This window comes from Ambystoma mexicanum, chromosome 5p (genome assembly GCF_040938575.1).
Source record: "Ambystoma mexicanum isolate Mex_15411 chromosome 5p, UKY_AmexF1_1, whole genome shotgun sequence".
In the NCBI taxonomy this organism is placed as follows: domain Eukaryota; kingdom Metazoa; phylum Chordata; class Amphibia; order Caudata; family Ambystomatidae; genus Ambystoma; species Ambystoma mexicanum.
Window position 1 is genome coordinate 519,019,781 of NC_090930.1, and position 12,608 is coordinate 519,032,388.

At 48.2% G+C, this 12,608-nt stretch overlaps 1 protein-coding gene across 1 annotated transcript in view; it reads right to left on the reverse strand.

The window, feature by feature from the left end:
* Positions 1-12,608, reverse strand: part of RPS6KA6 (ribosomal protein S6 kinase A6) — a 905,586-nt gene that overhangs the window by 24,781 nt on the left and 868,197 nt on the right. The window contains exon 21 of the mRNA XM_069612921.1: positions 7,795-7,935. Within this exon, the coding sequence (XP_069469022.1) occupies positions 7,795-7,935 (141 nt within the window). The remainder of the gene's footprint in view (positions 1-7,794; positions 7,936-12,608) is intronic.

Sequence of the window (12,608 nt, forward strand, 5' to 3'; positions counted from 1 at the left end):
TCAGACTTCTCACAAGAAGAGTAGGGCAGTATACAGAGGATACACAATAGGGCTAAAAACACAGTAGAGCAAGCAAACACTGACCAGAGCTTGGTATCAAAAGTATATAATTATTTATTTAACACACACTTAAAGAAATACACTAGCACTATAAATCAAAGCAAGTTCAAACACAGTCAGAAAAGTATACACACCTCCCTTAAGAATTATTAGACAAGTTAAAGTTAGAAGGTCTGGGGGCCAACCCAGTTGGAAAGCCAAGGATTTAAAGGTCACCTTTAGCAAACTGTAGAAAGGGAGGCCAAGTGGAACACAGTACCTTTAAAGTTGAGGAAGCTCCAGCGGTGGCAGTTGTTCCTGGCAGCGGGTGCAGTTTGTGGTTTCGACCAGGGGAAGAGAGGTTCTCGTCGAGGAGGAAACTTGGAGTCGTTGCACTGCCCAGAGAAGAGACCAGCCGCGGAGTTCGTCGGTTAAAAGGTGCGTTCCTTTTATTCACGGTCACAGTGGTGAAGCTTGACTATCCGGCCGCTGGGCCGCTTGGTACGGGCGATTCGACCAAGAGACGTCCTGGAAGGCGAAATGGCGAACTGGCTGATCCCACCAGCTCAGAGGAAGAAGACTCTTTCAGCAAAAGATCTTCTCTTGTCGTCGGGAAAGTGGTAAGGTCGTTGCAGCAGGGCTCCACCGGTGGTGTCGTTGCAGATGGCTCAGCTTCTCCCCTCTTCGATTTCTTAAGTCATGTGGCGACTTCTGAAGTTCCAGTCCCAAAAGCCCTGCTTTTATGCAGAAAAACCCCCATTCAACAGCGTAGCTGTCACTCATACATGCTAAGTGGTGAGCCGGGCGGCTCACCACTCGGCCAATCAGAACAGAGTGCGACTTGAGTTGCTAAGGCAACGCAGTCTAGGGTGCCCATTCCCCCACCCACACATCCAGTAGAACCCAGACAGAGTGGCACCAGTTGGAGGGCTTCTGTGGAGAAGCCCTCCAAAAAGTGGCACAAAGGGCCCGACCTTGGTTGGAGTTACAGAGACGGACACAAACACCATTTTAGAAAAAAGAGTTCTGGCAAAAAGACCCAACCAGTGATTTTATATTAAATAAACCAGCGGTATTTTTAACATTGCACCAAAAAGTAGTGCGTTTTAAATCAATAGGGAAAATCCCATAGGAAATATTCTGGTGGAATATTTTGCGTGGTAACCACTGCCACCAGCCAGAAACTCGACAAGGGGGGACTGGACAGTGCCCCCCTTGGAAACAGACCCAGGGGCAATCTAATTAACCCCTTCCAGTTATTCCTCAATATGATGCTTTGTACTGGTTCTGTTCACAATTTTGGACTAGTAAAGTCAATGGTGACTTTACATGCCCTGGGAGACAGTAGTCAGTCCCCTGTGTTACTGCACTGAGGGTGCTGTGTAACACATACCCAAAAACAGATACCATATGGAGCAAAAAAAAACATAGCTCATAAGCACACAATAAGTCAAAGACATACCTCAAATCATGCCCAATTGTGGGAGGGAAAGAGTCTCACTCTTAGAAGGAGAAAAAAAAATAAAAAAAATCCACCAGCAAAGCTGCTGGGGGACTCACTAGGTTTGGGAAATTAGCCTTATAAGAGAATTCTCCCTAACACTGTGCCCGATATCCAGGATCAACTCATGACTCTTTGGTCCTGCGGAACTCCATGGTACCACGCTACATGGAGCGACATGCTGGACGACGTGCCTGGCTGTTTGGTGAGTTGCCTGACTGGGCCATGGCAGTGCATCGGGGTTGTATGGTGGGTGCCTGCATACTCCACCTGGGTGGGAAGTGAGGAGGGGAGATGCATATTCCACCTGGGTGGGAAGTGGGGGGGGGGATGCATACTCCACCTGGGTGGGAAGTGGGGGGGGGGGAGATGCATACTCCACCTGGGTGGGAAGTGGGGGGGATGCATACACCACCTGGGTGGGAAGTGGGGGGGGGAGATGCATACTCCACCTGGGTGGGAAGTGGGGGGGATGCATACTCCACCTGGGTGGAAATGTTGATGCCAGTGCACAATGTGCACCTCACCGAACACTGTGCCTCAGAGCCAGTGAAACGGCACATGACTACCAAATCCCACATTGATGAAGTAAGGCCGACACCTAACACTACATGACTAACAGGTGACCAGGCCACATCCCACAACACATGCACCACTCATCGGCGGCCCTCACACACCGTAAGGGCATCTAGCACTATGCACTGCATATGCACTATGTCGCTGCCTCCAGCATATCACCACACCGGAGAGTCATCCCTGGGAGTGCATTGAACTGAGCCTAACAGGGATACCACAGCGTGGTACGAATATGCTACTGACAACAGCCAACACTCCCTACTACCAAATCTCACAGAACACAACACATCAATGATTCCACTCCAACACTGCTGCATGCATATACGATGCACGTGCAACAAGATATGAGTGCACACCCTAACCCATACTGAGGATGCTACCCACTCCATCATCCCATTGCACAGGACACATAGCGAGGTCAGAAATGGGGCCAATGCATCCAGGGACATGTGTGTATGGGCAGAAATTACCTGCTGCCATGTAAGACTAGTACAGTTGTCCGCCATGAATGTACAAACACTTAACTTCATTCCCCTCTCATGCAGGTGATGGTGGCTATCCCTTGAAGCCGTGGCTCATGACCCCTATCTGAAACCCACAAAACAGGCACGAGGAGGACTACAATCGTTCCCATACCCGTACACGTGTGTTGATTGAGCAGACCTTTGGCCTGTTGAAGGCACGATTTCGTTGCCTCAGCCGGTCGGGTAGAGCACTTATCTACAGCCATGAGAAGGTGGCCAAGATCACCATCGCATGTGTAATGCTGCACAATATGTGCATCTGTCGGAACGTACCCCTGCCCCCTGACATGGAGCATCTACCACCTGATGTGGGAGGAGGAGGAAGAAGAAGTGGCAGGACAGCATCACGGTGCCGATGCACAGGAGGGATGTGCCGTGCGGCAATCATTGATTGGACAATATTTCTGACATACAAGTCAGCAGAGGGTGTGAGGATGTCAATCCATCGGGCACTGGGTGTGGGGATACATGTACACTATGCACTGTGAAACATTAAATGACACATGTGTAATGATGAATGTCCACTCTCTTGTTTTTTTGATGAACAACCGGTGTATTGAATTAGAAGGTTCAAACGTGAAAAACATACCCTCCACCACCCTACCCCTGCCACCACAACTCCCAAACACACCCTCACCCCCCTGCCCCTCCCCCCACAACAACCCCACACCAGTCCCATAAGGACCACATAGGCCACATGTGTATGTCAGCATTGTCACTGTGCGCTCTGAGGGCCAGGGGGAGGCATGTCCTGGCGGCGCAATGTACGTTGTGAGCGACAGAGCGGGCTGGTCTGGGTTGAGGAGCATTGAGACGGTGTGTCCTCCTGCAGGGGCTGTCGTGCAGGAGGTGCTACCTCCAGGGCATCTGCAATCCGGCCAAGGACCTCGCAGAGCCGGTTTGTGCCGACTGTGTGACCTCACCTAGTGCCCTAAATTCATTCCGCCACTCCTCTCTGGCCTCCCGATTGTCTCGGATGAAGTCATTTATGAGGCCTGTGAGCTGCTGAGAGCGCTCTGCATCAATGGCTGATGTGGCAGATGTGGTTGGCCCGCTGGGAATTGGGCTTGCATGTCTTTCCGGTGCTTCGCTAAGGGAAGTGGATACAGGACTGGCATGTTCCAGTGTAGCTCCTTGCCCTGTAAGCCCTGGTGTATCACTCTCACCAGAGACACTGTATGAGACCTGGGGGTTGGTTTGGGCGTCAGGGGTGTGGACAATCTCATCAGTGTCCTCCTCAGTTGCTCTGCATATAGATGAGGGGCTGTCGGGAACATCGAGGGGGCCCGTGGCTGCAATCTCCCCAGCCACACTGGACTCCTCAGAGTGCGGCGTGGGGCATGTGTCCTGCGCCAGTGCAGGGTGGGATAGGGGTGGGGGTTGTGCACCCTCCATGGGCCTTGCTGGAGCCGGTGGTGTGGCTTGCAGTGTCTTCCTGCTTGTAGGTAGACAGCGGGCCCTGCCTTGGCCACTGGAGGTACTGGGCCGGTTGCTTGCCTGGTCCTCGCTGTCATGCTCGCTGCCTGTGGGGGTGGAAGAGAGAGAGAGACGGCATGAGCGATGATTTGAGAGTCAGCATTTGGACATGCCTACAATATCACAATGGGATTCTAGTGGGTTGTCGCCATTTGGGTGGTGAGCGGCACATTGATCTATGCTTGGATGTTAAATGCATGCATATGTCTGGGTCACTCATGTTGGCCAGGTACTGTGCTGGCTCACATTCACACTGTTTACATCAACTGCCCTGTGTGCCTCACGGAATGGGCCTCTTTGTGTGGTATGTGCCATATAGGTTACAGCCTTGCACCTGGCATTAGCCTGGGTCTCACTTGCTTCGGCATGATTTAAAGGGGGTGGGTCTGGCCAACCATGACGTGACACTTTGCCCAGCCATTAGCAGTGACTTTCATAACAAATGCGTTGGCAGTATTGACTTTGGACACTCACCTCCATCGACGGATGACGTTGCCCCGCACTTCATGTTGCCAACCCCTTCAATGGCTTCTGGGCCTATGATGGCCGCACACGTCTCCTCCCTCGGCATCAATTTCATGGGGGAACCTGGCCCTCCTCCTGTCTCCAGGGCCTGGCTTCTGTTGGCCGAGAGTATGCTCCGTACCCTCAGCCGCAGGTCGTCCCACCGCTTTCGGCAGTCCTTGGTGGTGCGGGGGGTGTTGCCCACGGCGCTCACCTTCTGTGCTACCATGGCCCAGATCTCTCTTTTTAATTACCGCCACCCTCTGCATGTCACCGCTGAAAACGGTGTCGGAATGCTCGTGGAGAGTATCCACCATCATCTGGAGCTCATCCGGGCAGAAGCGCTCCTTCCTGAGGCGGGCAGTTCCCTTTTTTGGTGCTTTTGGCATGATGCTGGTGTTGATGGTTGATGTCTAATCAGATAATGGCTCTGGGTCCTGTGTGGTGAGCATGGCAATGGATTGTGCTTTTAAAGATGGCCGCCGTGCTCCTTCCAGTTCCTGTGCGATGACGCTGTTTCCGGTTCCGCTATTTAACGGTGACCGTAAATAGCGGTGACCGTTGATTACGGTCACCGCTATTTACAGTCACCGCTATTGCTGCTTTACTCTATGGCTGTAGTGTTATGTGCGGTGCGCTTAATGCCGGTAAGGGCTTTTTGGAGCCCTTTTGCGGCATGGCGCTAGGTACATTACCGACATGGCGCAAAGCTCGTGCCCGCGAAGTCGTAATAGGCCACTCTTTTAGCGGTCTATTCCAGCTCGGACACGCTATTTGCACCATGCCGGTAATGACCGGTACTTACCTCCAAACTCGGAATGAGGTCCAATGTATAAAGGAGCTTGGGTAGCTGTACACGCAGGTTGGGGAGAGCGTCACAGGAACTCCCCCTATCGATGCCCTTTTCGATTTCGAAAACACAAAATCTAATACTCCTCTCCAACCACTGGATGTGGGCCTAATAAATGCCATGTGAATCTAACAAGATTCACAAGCCCCAGAAATAATGTGTATTTCTCAATGCTTTACCTCAACTTAAGTCTATATTTGTATCAATACACTGTGTAGACAATCCTTTAGAGCGTGCTTCGGGGTTGACACGCTGTACTTCATAACAACCCCACTCTCCTCCTAAGAGTGAAGTCTGAAGCCTTTTTTTGGAAAATAAAGTCGCTAGCAACATGACAGCATAAAGGCCCAGCTGACTGCTGAATCAGAGGTCAGTGGCCTTGAAGGAAAGGGACTAGGACTGGAACACAAACATTTCCAGATGTACATGCTGATAAAGAGCAGGAAACAGCACACCTTGTAGAAATTGATAAGTTAAACTCAGAAACTTTAAAAGTGACTGGCCTCAACTCTTCTAGGTCTGGTAATGGCCAAGTATCTTCTCCACGTCCCCATTTCCAAAAACAAAATGGTGAGTTTGTAAACTGTCTGATATGAGTTCCGGAATTGGAGGCTGTATCACCAAAGATACTATAGTGTGTTGGGAGGTGATATGCAGAGGTTTTTCCTGGAGCCCATCTGTGTTACGCCCTTCAGGATTACTACTGGGATTGAAGTAGGTTCCTCCCATAAGGCGAGACGGCTACCAAATAACCTTAGTTGTGTGACTCAAGCCATTAGAAGGGTCTATAAAGAAGCATTTAATTTCAATTTGGAGGATGCATCTAGCCCAGTGGCATGCTAAAGTTCAAGGCAAACGCTCACCACATGGGACAAGGGCATCCTACTCTCCATTCGATACACTACCTCATACTCCAAATCAGCACAAGCATTCAGAGCAGAGAATTGGGACACTCCTTTGAGAGGGCTTTAATAGCTTAAATGTGCTCAAACACTGCTTTCAGAACACTTTGTGTAAGACTGCTTTACCTGGCTTAACAGTGGAGAGAGATTTAGGTGGCTCACATGGCCTCCAGCCGTCATTTGATGTTGCCAGTTGAGATTGTGAAGGCACCACTGACCCAAAATGAAATTTGTGGATGGTGTTGTGATCAAATGGAACTCTCCAACGAAGCAGGGGAAAAGATCACAGAAGGAACCATGGCATTCTACTAAAACAATGTCCAGCAAATTCTATCCAAACTCCACTATAACTAAGGGAATGCACAGGGATACGGATGGCCAACAGTTTGCATCAGTTTGGCGAGAGCTTGGGTTAGACTGCAGAATAGGGGGCTTGATTCGTTCCTTTCTGCAATTGAGTGAGTACTGGTGTTTCAGACAGGATTACTTGCTGGTGGAATGGAATTGGGAACTTTTCCTCTGCAGTACGTTTTGGATTGGGATTCTGGTGTCGGGGGTAGTCCAAACCTTAATGCTTCTGAGGGGCCTAGAAACAGCTCTACCAAAGAGACCAGATGTGTAGGTATTCCTGTCACTGTGCCAGTCCAAGCACCACATGCATAATGGTTCAGATTGATGACAGAAAAGTGCATATAGCAGACTAATGAAGCTAAAATATTAGATTTTCAGTGGTGGCACCGCTGAAGAAATCCCCAAACTAAAACAAACAGTTGTTGGCAAGTTCCCGAAATGGTGTATGATTTGCAAGACAAAAGAGGAACAGCACGTCAGTGGCTAAATACATGTACTCAGGAGGTAACTTCTGCACCATTTCACGCAGGATAGTCAAACTGAAGTCACAATGACAGTCCCTGTTGGCTCTACAATGATTTACTATATACGTTGCCTGCACCAGCAGCAATTTGAAGATGTAAGAAATCTGCCTGAGGAAGGTGGAGTTGAGAGAAATGTGCGAAGAAGGAATCGCCACTTAACAATCATACCATATTATGACAATACAAATGGTAAAACATATTTGTAATATCTGGATTATAGGGAATACAAAGCGTATAGAAACAGAAATTGCCACTCTAACCAACCTAAAAGCCATAATATAATGTTGCATAAAAAACTATTTCATCACATAGTTGTATTCCTATATTTAAGGTTACTTACACTAAAGTAATATTACTTGTGTGAATAAAATACGTTTCAATATACCAGTTACTACTTTGAAGTCGAGTATTAGTTTCACAGATACAACACAGCTATTTATGACCAGCAAAAAGCACATTATGCAAGTTCTATTGCAAAGTTTTAATTGTAGTAAATTACGTTTTATAGTTGTAACCAGAAAGGGAATATTCTCAACGTTTTCTTTACCTTAACTAGGTGTGGTGCATCTTGCCTGGTAAGCTGGTAGTGCGGTAACTGATCCCTACAGGCAATCCACGTGTGCTTCAGTACTTGCTCGGCTGTATACCTTTGATGAGGATCTACATGAAGCATATGAGATAGCAAGTCCTGTATGAAAAGCAAAGCATAAGAAAATGTTAAAACTGAGGCTGAGAACTATATCCTTGCACACAACAAGAAATGTCTTCATGTCACAATTATCTTTGGATGTGTTAAAATACAAGCAAGCAAACATATGTATGAAATGTATAAGAGTACAAGCCCAGCTGAGAAGCAACACCATGCTGCACATAAGGGACACACCCAGGTCGAGGTGAGAAGCAGAGGGGCAGCAAAGGATGCAGGGGTTGGGGAGCACAAGAAGGGGCGAAGTAGGTTTGAGTGGAGCAATCAATGATTGGCAAGATGCTCTTAGAAGAGCAACCTCTTTAGGATGAAGTCTGGTCTGCATTGGTAACTTGTTCCAGGGACAGAATGCGTAGAAGGAAAAGGCTAGTTTCCTAATGTTCCCCATCTTACAGTTTTTTTTTTTCAGTCTAGTGATGTCATGGCTTCTAGTGGTGCGTTGGCTTTCAGAGATGGAGTTTCTCAGTCAGGGAGAGTGATGTTTTGGTTGGGACTGCTTTATAGAGTATGCAGGTTCTCTTAAACATGATGCAAGCTTGAAGGGGTAGCCAGAGCAGCTGCTTGAGAAGGGGGCGCGGGTGGGAGGGTCTGGTATATTTTCATAGTCCTGCGATCAGTTCTACTGGGTAGATTCTTTCATAAAGACCAAGGTGGCATCTGGGAAACCTACAAGTAGGGTGTTGCCACCAAACAGGTTAGAGATAACCAGCACTTTAAAATGTGTGGCAGGATGAAGTGCTTGACTTTGCAGAGTATCACAAGCTGGTACCATGTTTGGGTTTTACTGGTGAGGGATCACTGTCGATGACAAACCTGAAGGATATGGCACTGAGATAATGGTGCGGTTGAGCTTTTTTCCAATTTGGTCTTTGTTAGGTTGAGCTTCAGGGAAATGCTGGACATCAAGAATTGGATGATGAAAGTCAGTGCTTGAGTTGATAGAGGTTAATGCAATCAAACTTTGGGTAAAGCTGTGCGTCAATTGCACATCTGGACATTGACGATGGCAATGAGATGGCCTAGAGTTTTCATAAAGAGATTGAAAATGACAGTGGAGAGGATGGAGCCTTTTGGTACACACGGATTACTGGGCAACAACGGGATCTTTTGGGGACCATCTAGATGAGCTGGTGTTTGTTTAAAAGGGAGAAAGAAAGCCACTGCAGGGCTGTTCTGTTGAAGCAGATGTGGGTGGGCGAGGGCTTCCTGGTGAATTATATTGCAAGCAGCAGTTAGACTGAATAGGAGTATGCAGGGGTCCCTCTGTACAGGATGAGGTGGGCTGCATCTGTTCTGCAAATGCAGAACTACACAAAATGGATGTGATTTGTTAACCATGGGGTCAAGATGCCATTTTGTTTCTGATTCTCAATGCACAATTGCTACATACACCTACACTAGAACTTGAGTACTTGTAATTTTTGAACTGTGAGGTATGGGATAGGGCTAGCGAGGCGGGTGGAGCACCGTGGATGAGTTTGAGGATGACAGAGAGGAAGAAGCACAGCAGGCGCCAAAACTAACAACTTGTGTGAAAAGCTTGTAGGATGAAAGAGTAAGGAGATATGGTCTGATGGCAGTAGCAAGGAAAAAGGGAAGTGTGAAAAGAAGGGAGAATATTTACAGATGCCCTTGGAACATAGATGCGTGGGCAGAGCTCAGTATTTGCCGTGGGCATAGAAGGACATATAAAAATGTTATAAATGTGCTCCCACCGTTGACAGCCGGAGTGAAGTGGATATACGCGTTTGCAAAACAGACTGCGGGCGTACCCCTTGCAGTTGGCGACATGAAAAGTCTGTTCGTATCGATAGTGGGAGCGCAGGTAGGAGACATGTGGATTAAAGCAGGATACCCAACAGTGGGGTTAGACGATGATGCGCATGATGGCGCACCATTCAACAATATAAGGTAACAGGTGTGGGATGCGCTTTGGCACACCTAACCAGACACGCCTGATTTGCAGTCCAACATGCAAAACACTATGGGTGACAGCGAAGATTCTGCGCAATACATAATTAAGATTAAGGAGATGTGGAGGGGCGGAGACAGGAGCATTGGCACCAATCAGTTCCTCTTTTCCATTTCCTCATCAAACGGGGCTTACTGAAGGAAGTACAGAAAGCCCTAGACAAAATTATAGGCATTGAGGCAAAAAGGTGGGCAGAAATACAGATTATAATAATACACCACTGCAAACTGATAAAGGAGCGCAAAACGGAAGCGGCCCAGCAGCTGCAGGCAAATCAGGCAAAACTAGTGCAGAAGAAGCAGGCTAACGCAGCTATAGAAGGGGCGGTGTCCACTGACACAAACAGAGGCAACAGGGAGCTTGCAGGGATCCACAGAGGTTAGGACTGCAGCGTTTTGTCTAGAAAGAGTACAAGGGCAGCGAGGAGGACTACAGCAGTACGCCACCCCCAGAGTGGCAACAAGGAGGTCAGCAGCAGGGGAGAAACGGGTTTAGGGGAGGTTGTGCGGGTTTTGGAGGAATGGGGCCCAGAGGATCGGGTATGGGTCCCTCCCAGTGTTGGAATTGCGGTAAGTGGGACACTTTTCAAGGGAATGCAGAAGTAGGCCAGGGAGCGGATATAACGTGCAATACGTACCACCCACCACCTCAGAGTGCCCCATAGATGTCAACATAGAGGATGACCTCTATCCCCTATGAGATACACAACCCCTGTACCGGCCCCAGAAGAGTTTGACATCAAAATAGGGGGAAAGGTGGTACGGGCCCCCTACTATATTCCGAAAGTTTGCCAGTTAACTTGTTGGGCAGGGACCTGCTTAACATGACGATTTAATTCACTGACAACGGCATAGTTTGCGCCATACCAGGGATGTGTGCCATATGAACAATGTTGATAATACATGCAATGAGGCTAAAGGTGGTGGTTTGGGGAATCCCCAGCGACCCAGACTTGTTTGTGTATGGAATAACTGTGCTCGTAGAGGCAGTGCCTCAAATTTGCAAAGATTGTTGGCGAGTTCCCTCAGATTTCATTTTGTGACCTGTTGTGTCGCCTGAACTAGATCTATAAGGATTGGTGGTCTCGGCAAAAAGGATTGTGGTGACCAGCATGTGTGCGAGTGGCACACAGTACTTTGCATTGACCCCACGATACCTCTAAAGGAGGTTACAGACGCAGAATTGTTTGAAGACAAACCAGGTGGTGGGGGGGGGGAGAAATTGTTTCTGAAATATGTATCCTTGAGAGATAATGGTACAGGAAGGTCAGGTGTCCCATAATGGCCCTCACAGCCCCGCCCGTGTTTCTTCACACAGACTTAGAGCAGGTGCCCCAGAGACTGGACGACTACCCCCATGACATAGGGATCCTGCAGGGAGTAACTCCAGTGAGCATTACACAAATCTAACCAGAAGCAGTGCTACCACGAGTGAAACAATACCCACTTTCAAGGGAGTCAGAAGAGGGAATAAAAGATACAATCAGTGCCCTGCTTGCCATGGGGATAATTAGGTCATCCACCCCCCCATGCAACACGGCTATATACCCAGTGAAAAAGGCAAAATGGGAGAGTTAAAGGATGATCCAGGACTTGCACCACCTCAATGACATTGTACAGCAAGAATTTCCTGTGGTTCCCATCCCTGCCACAATTTTATGTAGCATCCCCAAGGAGGCAACAAACTTCACTGTGGTCAACCAAAAAAAAAAATGCATTTTTCTCCATACCATTTCACCCAGACTCCCAGTACCTCATTACCTTTACCCATGGGGGAATGAGATTCGAACACAAAAAAACTGCCCCACAGGGGTACTGTGAGAGCCCCAGTATCTTTAACAGAACAACATCCAAGTGCCCAGTACAATCATCCAGTACATTGATTACTTGCTCGTGTGCAGTGGCTGTGAGCAGCAATGCAGACATGTCTCCCTCACACTCTTACAACTCCTAGCAGGCAAGGGATACAAGGTTGACAGAGAAAAATTGCAGTACTGCCTCCAAGAAGTCTTATACTTAGGGCAGTTCATATCAGCAAACGAGAAAAGAATACCAGACAGAGCAGCATCTGTGCGTGCCACACCACGGTCTATGATGGTGAAAGAGATGCAAACATTCCTAAGGTTGTGCAACTGCTTCAGGGCATGGATACTTGATTATGCAGCCTACACAAGGCCACTCTTACAGGGTCTGAAGGAGCCACACTAGACTGATAAGGTGGTGTGGATTGAAGAGATGGTACAGGGCTTTAATGATCTAAAGGAAGTAAAATCGACCGTCCCAGTGTTAGCAACACCAGATTACACACAGGAATTGTATCTATTCTCCCACTCCAATGGGCAACTCAGGCCACTGGCCTATTATAGTAGCATGCTAGACTCAGTGATGCAGAGCCAGTTCGCACACAAACAGGCTCTTGCGGCAGAGGCATTTATCATAGAGAAGAGTTCCACAATTGTGATGGGCTGTTACGTCACACAAAAAGCATCAGCATGTAAGATAATTCTCTCTAGCCCAAATATTCACATTGTGTGTTGTAAAACAGTTAACACTGCAACCTTCATTACAGAAAGATGCATTGATGAAGACATAGCACAACATGACTGTGTGATGTATGAGGGGGAGGAGGATGACATCCCCCAAGGCAAAGGACAGGCCACTCACAGGGTGGAGGTGGGGTGGTC